The sequence below is a fragment of the Lissotriton vulgaris genome, chromosome 1_1, assembly GCF_964263255.1.
Source record: "Lissotriton vulgaris chromosome 1_1, aLisVul1.2, whole genome shotgun sequence".
Taxonomy (NCBI): Eukaryota; Metazoa; Chordata; class Amphibia; order Caudata; family Salamandridae; genus Lissotriton; species Lissotriton vulgaris.
This window is the reverse complement of record NC_141685.1, coordinates 1,010,924,200-1,010,941,649: the sequence shown is the minus strand read 5'-3', so window position 1 is coordinate 1,010,941,649 and position 17,450 is coordinate 1,010,924,200. Positions and strand designations below refer to the sequence as shown.

Genomic DNA, 17,450 nt, shown 5'->3' with positions numbered 1-17,450 from the left:
AGCACTGCATATCAGGCCAACTTCTCACATCCTCCCCCCACCTGGCATCTCAATGTTGTGTTGGCACAATTGATGAAAGCGCCATTCGAACCTATCCACAAAGCGGATTTAAAATTTCTGACCTGGAAGGTAGCCCTTCTTCTTGCTTTGACCTCCTCACGGCGCGTGAGTGACATTCACGCGTTCACCATTAAGCCTCCTTTCCTCCAGTTCAAATCGGACTGTGTTGTCCTTCGCACCAGCCCGGCGTTCGTGCCTAAGGTGCCCACTGACTTTCACATTAACGAACCTGTTTTCTTAAAGACTTTCTTTGCCAATCCTCAATCTCCGGCAGAACGACACTTGCATTCACAGGACATTAAAAGATGCCTTAAAAATCAGCAGGACGGCATCCTTTCGCAGGTATTGGTGTCTTTCATAGATTCACATGCCACCCAGCCACCTCCCCTCAGAGGCTCACTTTCTCCTCATAGACTCTTTTGTCACTCCTGTGCTACGAAAATCTGAGGGTCTGAGCCTCTGAGGAGAATGTTCTAGAGGGGTGCTTGCGCCTGATTGGCTATAGTTTGGACTAACATAATGACATGGATATGTTATAAGGTGTTTTCTCTTTTCCTACGTATTCCTATGTGTTAATGCTAATCCTGATACTTTTAAAGTATTTCTGGTTTCGAAACCTCTATTATATGTTATATATATATATATACACATATTTTTGGTTTCTTATTGCTATGTTATTTACAGTGGGGCTCCCACTTCGACGACGGGGAATATTCAAGCATGTGAACCTATGAAAGACACCAATTTATGGAGAACCACCTGTTTACAGGTAAGTAACAATTGTTCATATAGAGTGTTTGGTAGAACCTAAACTTGGTAAGCACAGTCCTATAGCTTTATGTGATGTTGTCTGTAATATAAATAAATCTGTCTGAAAGTTCCTTTGTTTTTAAATGTATTTGTTTGTGAAAGACCCACTTTCTCACTTCCCGCAGGGCCAGGTAACAAGGGCCCAGGAGGCAGAAGAAAATTACATCATCAAACGAGAGTTGGCGGTAGTGAGGCAGCAGTATAGCTCAGCAACAGACAACCTGCAAAAAGCGCAGAGTGCTATTCGGCAACTTCAGGATCAAAAGGTAAAAGACTTTAACAGGAGCACAGGTAGGGACAGCCTGAATAAAGCTATGGTATAGCTAAAAGGTACATCGCTTTCTTTGTATTAGAGGAGTTCAAAATACAAGAATAAAATTCAGAGGCAGCTGGCATGGTGTGGGTCAGATGTTAGTGGAAGGAACATATTCTACGGGTTAAAGATTCTTGGAAACTGAATCTCTGAGTAGAGAAGCCCCAGAAACGTAATAGCGTTATAGCAAAAGGAACACTTCACAGGTACAAAATTGAAAAATAGATATCAAATCCGACTGAAGAGATGGGAAGTAGGCATCCGGGGTAGATATGTAGCAAAGGATCTCTGTCCATGTTTATGGTTTAAAGATTAGAGAGTAGAGACAGCCAACATATGTCCAATATAAAGATACAAAAAACGCCATTATGTACAGGTAACAATGCAGTGGAAGATGGCAATAAACATTTAGACTACACACTGAGCAAGAGTGCTCCTTTCTGCAGTCAGAATTTCAAATATACAAGGCCTAACTGTAGGACCAGTAGAGTTGTTCTATATTCTCCATAGAAACGTTCTAGCTTAGAATCAGAATTTTGAGCTAACTGGCTTAGATGAGAAACTGAGATCACTACAAGACTTGGTAGAATGGTAGGATTGATGACAACATTGGGTTAATTTTGCTAATGGAGTTTTAAGCAGCTACCTGAAATTTTCCTGACATGGTATTGGCCTATGGCATCCATACCTACTACTGGATCCACACTCTGCCTAGAAATAAAACAAAATAAAGGGACATAGGTCACAAATGCCATTCCTAGTATCTATGCATATTTGCAGTTCAGGACTAACAGGGTTGCCACTGGCTTAGCTCTTCTGTTACAAACCTCTGTGATTCAGTGTGTTATTTCCTGTGCCGGAGTTTTCCTAAGAGCTCTATCATTCACCTTGAATCTATCCGGACTGTTGCAGTGAAAATTGTTGACTAAGTCACTCCATCCCTACTTCTTGCACTGACTGTCAGCCTCTACCCAAATACTATTCAAGACTTCTCTGTCATCTATTGCTTTTTCTTTTAAACAATTTGTATTCATTTTCACAAACTTTAAACATCAGGTTCCAGCAAAATCATTTGAATTTGCAGGCATGAGGAAACGTGGTAAGATAAGCTTAATAGTTATGTACAAGCTGTGATTTTGCTTCTCTTGTTATTACATTGACCGCTTTATGCTTCTACAGTGGTATACCACCAGACAATGCAGTCATATACAATAAGAGAGGATGTAGAGTTGGGACCACCATCAGTAGAGGGGCCGCCTCACTCAGGTCCTAAATCTTAATTCATTAAAGACACACATTCTGATGGATACATCTGCCAGTGGATTCCTCACCTTGTGAATATCCCCCTGCGTCAGCAACGTGCGGAAAATTCTTTTGTAGCTCGCCGGCGTGGACGACGTCACAGGAGCACGACATCGCGCGCGGCTCCGCTGACGTCACTGACACCATAATAGGCCCACGCCGGCGTGATGACATTAGTTCCCTTTTTGCCACGTCGTTGACGCTAACGGTTTCGATGGATCTTCTGTTGCGTTGATAGTAACTTTGTTACTATTGTAGGTTTTCTGTATCTTTCCAGTGTCACTGTCTTCTGTTGTGATGTCGTCTAAGAAGACTGGTTTTAAGCCATGTGGTGAAAGCGGAAAAATGATGTCCATCTCAGATCCGCATGACAAGTGTTTATGCTGCCTGAGTTCAGATCACGACGTCCAATGTTGTCGATCGGTTTGAAAATGAATCCGAAGGCTCTTCGTGAACGTGAGGCGAAACACCTGGTTGCCAAATTAAAAGGTAAAGGGGCCAAGAAGAGTTTGAGATCGAGGCGTTTGAGGTCCAGGTCCCGGTCGAGGTCGGATTTGAAGTCAACTTCAGGTCATGCTTCCAGGTCATCAAAGAAAAAACATAAGAAGAGGAAGCATGGATAAAGGCACCATTCGGGAAAGGAGTTGGATTCGAGGGCGAAGTCGTCTGGTCGACGACATCGTAAGGACATGGTATCTCCCTCTCCAGCGCAGAATCCGGAAGGTGAAGCCTTACCGTTGGAGTCGCCGGAGCATTCACCGGCTCCGGTATCGAATCCTTCTCCGGCTCCATCGCAGTCTTCAGAACATGAAGAGGAAGAGGTTCCTGTTCCTAAGGGCTCGTCGACTCCGGTTCACCAACCCGAGGAACAAGAGGAGTTGATTCCGGTGCAGCCTCCCCAGGAGAAGCAGGTGGGTTTGTATCCTCCTTTTCGGGGTCCAGGACAGGATCCTTCGCATTTTTTAAACACCATGTATAGTGTTTATGCGAGAGCCATGTACCCCTCTGGAGCACCGGCTGGTCCCATGGGTCCGTTGGCATACAATTTGGGAGTTCCCCAAGCTTACGCTCCGGCGCCTTTCATGCCGTTCATGCCGGCGCCGACTCCGCCTTGGCATATCTCGGCGCTGCCGAGGTCATCGACGCCGTTTATGGCTTCACCGGCTCCGGACCGACCTCTGGATCTTCCAGCTCGAAGTTCGACGCCCGCTCCGTGTTCGACGCCGGCTCCAGCCCTTTCGGAGTCGATTCCGGATCCGACGACGTCGCTTCGGAAGGAGAGTTCGAGGCGTGAAGCCCAGCGCCTTTTGGAGGAGAGGAGTCATAGGGAAGCTGAGTTTGAAGAGGGTGAGCTTCAGGAACCGGAGGATTCTTTCGATGATTTAAGAGAGGCAAGTGGTCTTGAACTGTCCCCTGATTGGGAGTTAGCCTCGGGCTCGGATGCTCCATCTAAAGATGTGGCACCCTATCATGTTGTTATTAAAAAGGCAGCGGATTTACTCAATTTGACTTTGACCACTGATGAGTATAAATCGAACATTCTGACTGAAGTCCTCCATTCTCCTTCATCTGTTGTTGAGCCTATACTTCCATTTACTGATGCTCTGACTGATCCTATCCAGGATGTGGAGTCGACATCTTACTGCTCCTGCGGTTCCTAAGGCTGTTGCAAGGCGTTATAGAGTGGCTCCTGGTGACCCTGGCTTTTTGTCCACTCATCCCTTGCCGGAGAGTTTGGTTGTGCAAGCTGCCTGCTCTAAAAAATCTGCAGGTGCTTTTCCCCAGGTACCTGGTGATAAGGATTCCAAGAAGCAGGACCAATCTACAAAAAAAGTAATTTTATCAGGTAGCATGGCCCTTAAATCTACAAATGCCACTTGCTTACTGGGTCGTTATATCCATGCGTTGATGGATACTGTTAAGCAATTGTCTCCTAAACTTCCTGAAGAGGATAGAAAGAATTTTAATGAGGTGGTTGCTGACACGCAGGCTGCTGCTCGGCAGGTCATACAGAGCGGTATGGACACAGCGGATTCAGTGGCTAGGGTCATGGGGTCTTCAATTGTCACCAGAAGGGCTGCTTGACTGAAGACTTCTGAGTTCTCAACGGATGTTTAGGCTGCTTTAATGGATTTGCCCTTTGACGGCTCAGGCCTTTTCGGAAAGAAAGCTGATGCTGCATTGGAAAGGTTCAAAGACAGCAGGGCAACAGCCAGGTCTTTGGGATTGTAAATTAGAGGTTCTGTGAGCAGAAGGTACAGGGGCTTCGGAAGATCTTCTTTTCGTCCCTATAAGCAGACACAGCAGTAGCAGCAGCAGCAAAACCCATTGAATAAATCATACAGGGGCAGACAAAGAGCTTGTTCTCGTGAACGTCAGGCCGCCTCCTCCTCCTCTTCCTCTTCTTCTACCCACCCCCCTCCTACAACAGCAAAGCAGCCCTAGATCCGCCATTCCGGATCATGCGGGTCCTGTGGGGGGCCGGCTTACCTATTTTCTGCAGGATTGGGAATCAGTTACATCGGACCTTTGGGTTGTCAATCTCGTAGAGAATGGGTATGCTCTTCCCTTTCGGGAATTTCCCCCAAATTACCCTCCTTGCCAAGGGTTTTGCACAGAGGACCACCTGCTGCTCCTGCAGGAGGAAGTCCTGGCACTGTTAAGAAAAGGTGCGATAGAGGTGGTTCCGGAGCAGGAAAGGGGTCAGGGATGCTATTCCCGGTATTTCCTGATCCCCAAGAAGGATCGCAGACTTCGTCCAATCCTGGATCTCAGGATCTTGAATCTTTACCTGAAGCAGGAGAAGTTCAAGATGCTCACCCTTGCACAGGTACTTCAAGCGCTGCTGGAAGAAGACTGGATGGTGTCGATCGACTTACAGGATGCTTATTTCCACATCCCCATTCTGAAGTCGCACAGGAAGTATCTCCGTTTCACGGTGGGTTAGCAGCATTACCAGTTTGCGGTCCTTCCATTTGGTCTTACTACTGTACCTCGAGTTTTCACCAAGGTGATGGCTGTGGTGGTAGCACATCTCAGAAGGTCAGGGATACCAGTATTCCCTTATCTGGACGATTGGCTGATCAAAGCGGAATCTCCAGAGAGAGTGCTCCATCATTTGCAGGTCACAACTCCGTTGTTGTACAGGTTGGGTTTCTCGATAAATGTGCCCAAATCTCACCTGGTGCCCTCCCAGCGCAACCTGTTCATAGGTGCGGTACTGGATACCACTGTGTGTCGGGCATTCCCTCCACCACAAAGGATTCTCGACATACAGGAAATGATTCCTTTATTTTACAATGGAGCGGTTGTTCCAGTCCTGAAGGTCCTACGGCTGCTCGGTCTGTCTCAAGGAAAGCCCTTCCATCTGCCTCCATTGGTTGCCACAGTGATAACTGATGCATCCACTCTAGGGTGGGGTGCTCATCTGGGGGATCTGGAGATCAAGGGTCTTTGGTCTCCTGAGGAAAGGTTGCTTCACATCAACCTTCTGGAGTTACGGGCAATACTTCTAGCACTCAAGGCCTTCCTTCCTTCCCTTCGCAGTCGGTCGGTTCAAGTCTTGACGGACAACACCACCGCGATGTGGTATGTCAACAAGCAGGGAGGAGTGGGGTCGCAGTGTCTCTGCAGAGAGGCTCTGTGTCTCTGGTCCTGGGTTCAGGACCATCAGATTTGTCTGATGGCAAATCATCTGGCTGGAGTTCTGAACGTGCGTGCAGACAGTCTCAGTCGGCAGTTCTCGGCCGACTACGAGTGGAGGCTTCATCCAGAGGTAGTTCGTCATGTCTTTCGGATGTGGGGAACTCCTCAGGTGGATCTGTTCCCCACTCAAGAGAATGCTCACTGCCAGTCATTCTGCAGTCTCCAGTTTCCGATGCAGGGAGCCTTGGGGGACGCGTTTCAGTTGAGTTGGGGCTTACAACTCCTTTATGCGTTTCCTCCCATACCCTTGATTCCTCGGGTTCTGAGGAAGATTCGCCAAGACCGGGCCCAAGTCATATTGATCGCCCCGGATTGGCCAAGAAGGGTGTGGTACACAGATCTTCTCCACCTCTCCTCGTGCCTGCTGCTCCGTCTCCCTCTCAGGGCAGATCTCCTCTCTCAGATGGAGGGGCAGGTTCTACACCCCCACCTCCAGACCTTACACCTTCATGCCTGGAGATTGAACGGGGCAACCTGAATTCCTTTTCTCTCCCACATGACGTGGTGGATGTCATTCTATCGGCCAGGCGTGATTCCACAAAATCTATCTATTCTTACAGGTGGTCTAAATTGGTTACTTGGTGTGGGGAGAAGTCCATTGACCCTTTGAAGGCTCGATTGTCTGACATACTTCAGTTTGCTCTTTCCTTGGCTAGGCAAGGGTTTGCTGTAGCAACAATCAAGTGTTATCTTTCGGCCTAGTCGGCATTTCTCTGCCTACCGGATCAGCTGTCTTCATTTAAATCTCCTGTGGTGTTAAAGTTTCTTAAGGTCCTTAAAAATAAATTTCCTCCTACTCCCTTTATTGTGCCTCAATGGGACTTGAATCTTGTGCTTACTTTTTTGATGTGTTCTACTTTCGAACCTTTGCACAAGTGTTCCATGAGACTTTTATCTTTTAAGACGGTCTTCCTGGTTGCAATTACCTTGGCAAGGAGGGTAAGTGAGCTTCAAGCTCTTTAGTTCAAAGCCCCCATTCTTGACCATTCATGCTGAACGAATGGTTCTTAGGACCAGGGCTGCTTTTCTACCTAAGGTGGTCACTCCCTTCCATCTGGGGCATTCCATTACCCTTCCTACCTTCTATCCTCCCCCTCATCCTTCCGAGCAGGAGGAGAGACTTCGCCGCCTGGACCCTAAGAGGGCGGTGAGCTTTTATCTTGATAGGACAAAAGACTATTGAGGGGATGACCAGCTCTTTGTTGGGTTTGCTGGCTGCAGAAAAGGAAGAGCTGTGCACAAGTGCACACTTTCAAGATGGATTATACTATGCATCAAGATCTGCTACTCCCTAGCGGGTAAGGAGCCTCCAGAAGTTATAAGAGCTCACTCTACTAGAGCAAAGTCATCAACATCTGCTTTGTCTAGGGGTGTTCCTGTAGAGGATATTTGTAGAGCGGCAGCTTGGGCCTCGCTCCACACTTATGCAAAGCATTACTGCTTGGATACCGAAGTGAGGAGGGACGGCCACTTTGCGCGCTCTGTCCTTCAGGATTTTCTGGTATAGGAGAGTGGACACCCTCCTCCGGGAGTGGGGACTGCTGTGGGAATCTATTCACAAGGTGAGGAATCCACTGGCAGATGTATCCATCAGAAGAACAAGTTACTTACCTTTGGTAACGCTTTTTCTGGCGGATACAATATCTGCCTGTGGATTCCTCACATGCCCACCCGCCTCCCCGTTGTCCACTCTTCTATTCCTGAGATGATAGCAATGTTTTAATGTTTACATGTTATCTTCAAAGGAAATGTGTTTTTGTACATAATTTGCTATATTGTATTCACACTATGTGTGTTACCTTGACTATTTTGTACTGTGTACACTGTGTATATATCTACTGTTGTCGGTCCGTCCGTGTGCCTCGAAGGCACGGAAAAAATGGCAGAACTGATGTCATCATGCCGGCGTGGGCCTATTATGGTGTCGGTGACGTCAGCGGAGCCGCGCGCAATGTCGTGCTCCTGTGACGTCGTCCACGCCGGCGAGCTACAAAAGAATTTTCCGAACGTTGCTGAACGCAGGGGGATATTCACAAGGTGAGGAATCCACAGGCAGATACTATATCCACCAGAAAAAGCGTTACCGAAGGTAAGTAACTTGTTCATCTCAAACATGTTGAGGAACTGCTGATGCCAGGCCATTGATCATGCACAGGGCAAATCAACAATATAGGCACACATGCTATCAGTGTTTGGACTTTTTGAGAAGTTTTGGTCTGTTAAATACTGTAGTCAGGGGCATGATTTGCAGACCTCAGTTTACACTCCGGATTTTCCCACCTACATAGGTAGATCCCTCTTCCAGTCTTAAATCACAGTGATTGATGTTGGTTTTCCACACCATGGCATTCTTCATTTTGTAATAAAAACACTGCATCTGTGACCCAGCACCCTGATTCAAAGGTTTGGGTAACATCAGTAGGCATATCTCGAGACTAAATTCATCCTACCCTTAAGGTAGAGATTCCATTCATGTGCTCCCAAAAAGGACTACAAACTTGAACTCAGCGTATAGAAGTACTTTGTGCACATTGTCGTACACTTAGGGCAAACCCTCCAAGTGGAGTCTTCAGCTTTGAATCTAAGCAGCATTCAAAGTAAGTGCAGTGAAATTTGTTGAACAGCATTTACACTGTAAACTACGGGATATCTCTCCTTGTAGGAAAACAACCCTGCCCTAATCTTTATCGGCAAGGTCAGTCCCAATGGCTCCTAACCACTGGGCACAAATCAGTTCTGGAGTGGGACTCTGCAGCATCAGCATTGACAGGTCTAAAGTGTGACCAATCTTTGACTAGTATTTAAAGCCAAGACGGTCGGAGCTTTATCATGGGTCGTGTGTTTCCACATGTCACAAGAAGTATGAGGTGGGCTAAATGAGTTAAGAGCCCATAAACCGTGAAGGCCTGAAGGTGGGATATGTAGTTCCCACCACTTTAATTAACCAGGAGAAGATCCCCAAAGCTAGTAGTGGTGCAGGCTCATGGCCCAAGCCCATTTTGTTCTCTTTATGAACTTTTAGGACCATCTCCTCAGGGAGCGTGATCAATAGGTGTAAGCACAGAATTCTCCGGACCGCTCATGGGAACCAGTGTTTTTTATAGTATATTTTAAATTCCTCTTTTTTTTTTTAAGGACTGTATTGTCATGTGTTTTAATTCCTTACTCATCCGCTCATGGTAAACATCTATGGAGGCATATGGCAAGTTTGGAATGAACCTGGTCATATGTTTAAACTTCCACAACTCCAGTTGGTTGCAAGGCCCATTTCATTATAAGAAGAAACAATGGGTTTCTATCAATGTGAAGTGAGCAAATTATTTTTATGTGTATTTTCAACTTTTCAGTGAAGGGAAGTGGGACCGGCTCTCTTCGCGGGTGGCAGAATGAGAGCACTATGTGCTTTTAAAATACCCCTCACACACTAAGAATCCCTTAGTGTCATACTTCATCATAGGGGTCTTCACGTCCCATTACTGGGCGGGGCATGCTACGACCTACGAGGTACGCGGGAGCACTGATATTAATGACGATAGGCTATGTGTGGTGTAAGACAGTGATAAGTGATAAGAGTGTAGGGACCTAAATACGTTGATGTAAAAGGATTAAAAATCCCCTGGCTAGTGGAAAAAATTGATTTAATGTCTTCCCTAGCTGGGAATAGTAAAAAGGGGTTTGAGAGGTAGAACAGAATATGTTAACTACCTAGTCAACATGACATGTTTCGTAAGCAGTCCCCTACTGCTTACTCATCAGGACCTCTGATGGTCCCTACTAGTAAAACTCAATTACTAAATGTTGTATGCCTAAAGTCCTATAACCTAGTAGCAAAAATCGGCTACTTGGTTAGGCTTCGGGGCTTGAGTGGGCCCTCAGTGAAGCGAAAAAATGTTTTGACCTGGTGTGGTCCAGTTCTATGCTGTGTGCACCATGAGTCTGCATACTGGGGATCGCTATCTTGCGGTCTAGTAACTGCTACAGATATGCTTGCATTCATCCTACCCCTCGGCAGCTCTGTGGCATCCACGGACCTGCCGAGGGGTAGGATTAAAGCATGGTGCACACAGCATATAAAAGAACTGGACCACACCAGGTCAAAACATTTTTTCGCTTCATTGAGGGCCCACTCAAGCCCCGAAGCCTAACCAAGTAGCCGATTTTTGCTACTAGGTTATAGGACTTTAGGCATGCAACATTTAGTAATTGAGGTTTACTAGTAGGGACCATCAGAGGTCCTGATGAGAAAGAAGTAGGGGACTGCTTACGAAACATGTCATGTCGACTAGGTAGTTAACATATTCTGTTCTACCTCTCAAACCCCTTTTTACTACTCCCAGCTAGGGAAGCCATTAAATACATTTTTTCCACTAGCCAGGGGATTTTTAATCCTTTTACATCCACGTATTTAGGTCCCTACACTCTTATCACTGTCTTACACCACACATAGCCTATCGTCATTAATATCAGTGCTCCCTCGTACCTCGTAGGTCGTAGCACGCCCCGCCCCGTAGAGGGACGGGAAGACCCCTATGATGAAGCATGACACTAAGGGATTCTTAGTGTGTGAGGGGTATTTTAAAAGCACGTAGTGCTCTCATTCTGCCACCCGCGAAGAGAGCCGGTCCCACTTCCCTTCACTGAAAAGTTGAAAATGCACATAAAAATAATTCGCTCACTTCACATTGATAGAATCCCATTGTTTCTTCATATCGTTTTGGTGGGTGATTCTATCACCACTACCTCTATACTTCCTCTATTGTTTTTTGGAAACCCATTTCATTATAATACATTTCATGAGAGGGCAGTCCTCCAAAAACAAAAAGAGTAACTTAACCTGGTCATATTATAAAAACAATAAAACATCTGGCAAATAATAAAGATCATGTGATCAAACCATCAGAAAATGGGGTATAAAAAAAATCTCGAAGCAGAGAAACAGCTGGGGAACACCCATGGCTACATAGAAATCAAAAAGGATTGCCATAAAAACCCCACCCATAGATACCATACTCAATTAACAACGTAAACGGATGACGGTCTTCTAAGTAATGAAGAGTAACAATTTTTTAAAACAGAATCTGGTTAATCCAACTTACTATTTACTGCCAAAGGTGCTTAAGAATATAAATAATTCCCCAGGACGACTTGCGTTCGGTCATAGGGAGCATGCTGGAATCAACCTACATTAACCATTTCCTTTTTCCATTTGTGGAGATATTGCCAACTTTTTTGATAGATAGTTCAAATTTCCTGAGAAAAATCAATCCAATTACATGGGACCAAAACTACAGTCTTGTGACATTGGATGTGCAATTCTTATATACGTGCATAAAGCACCAGGATGGCCTTAAAACCTATTAACACCACCTTAGGGCCACTTCTGTTGGTCTATTACATCATAATAAGAAGTTAGTAGACATGATATGTTTTGCCTACATGAAAATGTGTTTGTGTTTAATGATCTTATGTACAAGTAATTACAAGGTCAGCTATGATTACCTGGTTTGCCCCAGCTACGCCCACTTTGTGATGGGCTGGTGGGAGGGACAGGTGTCCATAGACTCTGGTAAGAGTGAATATATGCCAGAAGTAGTTATGCGACTACGCTATTTAGACAACATTTTTTTATATGGAGTGACACTTTTGACTGTTTGAATGCTTTTGTTACTGAACGATAATACTTTAAATCTGAGGTTTAATATGACGCATAGCAAAAGCACTATAGATTTGCTAGTCATAAGATTGGAAACCAAAGAGGATACTCTAGAGACTTCCCTTATACAGAAAAAAAACTGCAGGAAATAGAATCCTGCATTCAATAAGCATCCATCCAGCAAGGGTGAAATAAAGTATCCAATATGGGTAACTTGTCAAACAAAAATTTAAATGCAGTTCTCAGTCTAAATTTTTCAAAGCACTGGCGGAAATGATGGATCCTTTTCGAGAGAGCGGCTATCTCCAGAAAGCCGTGGACATAGCAGTAGAAAGCATGAAACTCGTCACTATGGATGACCTCCTATATAAACACTGAAGGAGATCCAGAAAGCCATTAGAACAGGGAAGCCAGAAGAACTGTCCAGGTACAGTTAGGATAATCTTCATGTATCCTAGTCAATCTGAGGAGGTCAGAAGAGCCCTGACTAAGAACTGTGAAATTCTAGAAAAGGAAAGAAATATCAGTACAATAATATGACCAAGTCCAAAAAATAACCTTTGGTAAAAGTAGAGGTTTGAGGGTTATGTAGTAAGAAGCCATTTTGAGAGAAAAGAAAACCTGGCTGGGATAAAAACCTCTTGGGTTTTTTCGGTTTATGGGATGTAAAGCATGCAAGCATAGCTCACAGAGGACTAAGTGCCAGGTAACTCTAAGCCATGGAACATAAATAAATACATAACATGTAGAACTGAGTTTGTTGTCTACTATATAGAATGTCCATGCAAAAAACGATACTTGGGCAGCACAATGTTTCAGGTAAAGAAAGGGATCCTGGAACATGTTCGGGACATTACTAATTAAGATCAGAAATACACACTGGCACGCCATTTCGAAGAATTCCATTAAAGAAACTGAACAAAGTTGTAATTTGTTGCCTGGAAGTGTTAGGACACACCCCTAGGGGTGGGGACATAGGCCACCAGTTATGCAGACTCGGGTCCAGATGCATAATAAATTTAGAATCCTACGAGTCCGCTGGATTACATATAAATGAGGAACACATTTGGAATGTGTTTGTGCTCTTGTCAGAAATCATCTTGTAATTTTGTGATCAATTGTATGAGAGGTTTTATTTTCTCTTTCTCCCCCCGCCCCCCATTTTTTTCCCCTAACATTTTAATAGGAACTCTGATAAGAGAAGTGCATGTGAGTTGTGTTAGGAAGCTTCACTGTTAAGTTTATACATGCTGTATAAAGATGATAGACATATCGAATGATATAAAATAGGAATGAAGCAGGGGTGAGAAGTTGGTTCTAAACTATGCCCTTTAGGGCGAGATTTATTTTGTAACTATAGGTTATATATAATGGGATGAAAAGTTTAGATCATGTTATAAATGTTTTCTCTTCTTTAGAGTGGTTACAATACATTTGAAATGAAATATAAATGTGGTCTATATAATGAAATGTGAGTTGAAAATTGTTTGAGAAAAAAATCATTCTTTTGGAATGGTTCAGATTAGTCCAGCATGAGATGTTATTATAGGCCATATGTAATGAATTGTGGACTGAGAATAATGTTAAAATCCCCCTCCCCCATGGCAGATTCACAACTAGATGTAATCTTGCTGAGCTTCAATTTATATTTTATCTTTTTATTTTCTTTTTTGTTCTCTGCCTCGACATTTAAAGAATATTTTGACTCATTGATGTATGAATTTATTTTATGAACTGTCTGCCAGAAAACTGAAGGCTGTGTGTGTCTGTGTACAAGAAAAAGCGAGATGAAAAAATCTGGGCTGTAGTAGGTATTCAATGTTAAGACACATCACCTGATATCTTTGTATATAAAGAAAATGGCGCCCATCCATGAACAAGGCTTGCTGCATCAAGCCGAAACGAGCTGGGTCCATACTTAAATAAAATTCATTTGTTTTGTCTACTGCACCCAAGTCACGGATGTTCTTCTATGTGACTGCATGATTTTCTGATATATGTATATCCATCCATCAATCAGTTAGGATGACGTTGTGGTTTCCTTACTCTGAAAATCATCAGTTATAGTTTAGTGAATTATCGATACTGTTCATCCCCATCATGCACTGATTACAACTCGCATATTATATAACTCATAACATTTTAATTGAATTCATTGTTCAAATTTAAATAACAATATTGCTGAAATTACTAAGGAGATGAAACAGTGATTCTGACAGTGTGCTATAGGCTTTGTGAAGGAGTAATACAGCAACTTAAATACATGGTTAGACTCTGATGAACTTGTTTGTAAGCTTTCGAAAGATGCAAGAGAAATTGGATAGTTCAGAACTGAATCATTTTTAATGCATGTTCGTTGTCTTTGAACTTGTATTCATCCAATGGATGGGTGCAGAGTTGGCCACAAAACATCATTTAACAATAGAACCTTTAGTCAACCTTTCCTGTGAAGGACTGAAGGCTGAGCAAGAAGGTTGTCAGGTGGTCATTGATGAGGGAGCGTAAGGCTTGGCCACAGGGGAATCGCGATTACAGGTGAGACCCTGCCCATTCCCTGTTGTGCATGACCATAGGGGATTGGCAACATACGGCCAACCAACCAATCTTTATTTTTGCTGGATGAAGGTTCTGGTGTGACACCAGGCCTTGCAGACAACTTCCACGGTGTATGTTCAAATTCTCCAGTATTGGGGTGTCTTTCATAGATTCACATGCCTGAGTCATTCCCCGTCGTGGGAGTGGGAGTAGACTCCCACTCCGACGACGGGGAATGATTCAGGCATGTGAATCTATGAAAGACACCAATACTGGAGAACCTCAGATTACAGGTAAGTAACTATTGTTCTTCTCCAGTATTAGGGGTGTCTTTCATAGATTCAAATGCCTGAATCATTCCCCGTCGGCGGAGTGGGAGTCGACTCCCACTCCGAAGATGGGGAATGATTCAGGCATGTGAATCTATGAAAGACACCAATACTGGAGAACCACAGATTACAGGTAAGTAACTATTGTTCTTCTTTGCATATCGTGTATTGGCTGCTTGTGGAGGGGTGGGTACAGACCTTGCCAACAGACTAAGCCCTTTGTCAAATGTGTACTACGTATGGCTGAAAATTGTGTGCACTGGAGGTTTGATGTGGCAGAGGCCTGGGTGCAGGGCCTCGCCAGAGCCTTCTAGGCACTGAGCCCAAGTCCCTGATGTGGAGTGCATAGCCAGAGTTTGACTCAGGTGTTATGAGTGATGTCATTTAACATCTCATGAGTGATGGATGTAGTATGTGAACTCATAGCAGTGCGTGATGGGAGCGCAGTAAACTATTTCTGGTGTTTTTTAGTGTTTTTTGTGTTTTTTAACATTAGCTTGTGTCTCTTTGCAACACCTAACTGGAACGTCATTTTAATTATTTTTTTTGGGACTAAATTTCTGGATTTTTTTCTCATAAATTAAGGTATTTACACCGAACTATAAAATCACTTTAATCTTTGTCTTTTCCCAGTGAATACATTTGTTATATATATGTTGTTAATTAAAACTCTGTGGTGATGATGCAGTTGATTTCTAGGGAGTTAACAGACAGACTGGTGCTAGTGTTGAATGTATATGTTGTCCAGTATTGAGGTATCTTTCATATATTCACATGCTTGAGTCATTCCCCATCATCAAGATGGGAGTCCCATGGTAACATAATCAAGCAATTGTTAATAATTGCCGTAGGCTATAAGGACATTAGGCCCTGAATTTAATAGCTATTTTTTTTTAAAAGACCAAACTCTGGGGGGCGTGGCCAGCAGCCGATGATGGCGGCAGCTTAGAGGGAGAGCTCCGCGGCTGAGGCGGCCTCCGAGGAAATCCGACCAGTGATCCGCAACATTTATGTCCCATGCGGGACGGTACTGATGCCCAGGACCGGGCGGCAGAGGTACGGCAAAGCGGGAAGACAATCCGAGACCGGGGAGACGAGTTTGTGTGGACCCGGAGTGGGCCCCTGAAGAGATCCTGAGCCGGGGACTTGCCTGGACTGGTGAGCCGACAGGAAGTGAGCCGACCAGGGCAGAGAGCCGCCGGAAACGACCGCCCGCGACGACATCGGAAAGGGGACCCTCCGACGTCCTGCTGCACTTCACAGGCATCGGGAGCCCCGAGCGCGACCCCGGGCGCCCCCGCGCTGAGTGGCGGGGAGCGGTCCAGACGACCGGAGGAGACGGGCGGAGGCGCCCGGAGCGGCGGAATTCGTAACAGGGCCCGCCATCTTGAGGACCCGGCAGGGACCCAGTGACTAGCCGGTCTGGAGCAGGAGCTCGCCGAGTGAAGGCGCACTGTGAGTGAGGCGGGCGCAGGTGGGCACAAAGGTCTCGGAGCCATACCGAGTAGCCCACGTGGACTCTTCTCCCCAGACACTGGCAGAGATACCGAGGAGAGACGATCACCCCGCGGAGGAGGGGGGGGGGGGGTGAGGCAGAGACCTAAAGAAACGGACATTGAGGGGGCGCAGCAGGAGCGCACCCACAGCCAGATACTCGTCCCCCACCACTCGGTGGGGTAACTCACCATACATCGGCCTCACGTATAGCTGACCAGGGAGGGCACACACCGACACGTCATAGGGCCTACGGCGAGCCGGGAGATACCAGGCCGGGGCGCCAGGAGCCGTGGCAGAGGGTGGACTGTGACCCGGCTATATCCGAGAGGCGGGTTGCCCCAGAGGAGTGTAAAGGACCGGGTGTCAGCAAACCGGTCTCGACGTAATCGGGTCCACGACCAAGATGGCCGGCAAGGGGCAGAAAAACAACGCAACGCAGTCACGCCTTGACCGCTTCGCATATGAGAAACCAGGCACCCCCCCACCGGACGCCAGATCACAGATGGGCAAGTCAGTGGAGGCGACGGGAGGCAAAAAGGCTACCCTGGATGATGTCATGCGAGCCCTCACTCAGGTGCAAGCGACGGTGGGGTCCATCTCAGCCGAAATCACACTGATTCGGGCGGATTTCCACAAGATGACAGAGAAGGTGAATAATATGGAAATTGTGACGAAAGCCTTGGTGGAGGATGTATCAGAGCTACAGATTAATATGGAACGTATCTCAAAGGAGAATAAGGAACTGGGAGATAAGCTTGATGACCAGGAAGGGCGCTCGAGGCGGAACAACGTACGTATAATAGGTGTGCCAGAATCGGAGGACACAAGGACAATGGATTTATATGTGGAGAACTTAATCAAGCAGCACCTACAACCTAAGGGACTCTCGAACTTCTTCACTGTGGAGAGAGCCCATAGGGTCCCTGGTGGACGCCGTCAAACGGGAGCCAACCCCAGGCCGATTATAGCACGGCTCTTTAATTTTAGGGATCGTGATGTCATTCTACAGGCGGCGAGGACCTCACCCCCCATCAAGATTCAAAACGCAACGATCGCCTTTATTCCGGATTACACGGCGGAGGTCGCGAGGAGGAGGAGAACATTCTTCGAGGTCAAAAAAGAACTACGTGCCAGGGAGATCCCTTATTCAATGCTCTTCCCGGCCAAACTTCGGGTGGTGGGCGACAATAAGACTTGGTTTTTCGAAACCCCGGAGGCTGCACAGGACTGGCTGGAGGGCTGGCGG

The 17,450-nt window shown here is 45.7% G+C and overlaps 1 protein-coding gene across 1 annotated transcript in view; it reads left to right on the top strand.

Moving 5' to 3' along the window:
• EVI5L (ecotropic viral integration site 5 like) overlaps positions 1-17,450 on the top strand; it is a 1,294,704-nt gene that overhangs the window by 925,094 nt on the left and 352,160 nt on the right. Inside the window, exon 14 of the mRNA XM_086928161.1 lies at positions 996-1,136. Coding sequence (XP_086784287.1) covers positions 996-1,136 — 141 coding nt within the window. The remainder of the gene's footprint in view (positions 1-995; positions 1,137-17,450) is intronic.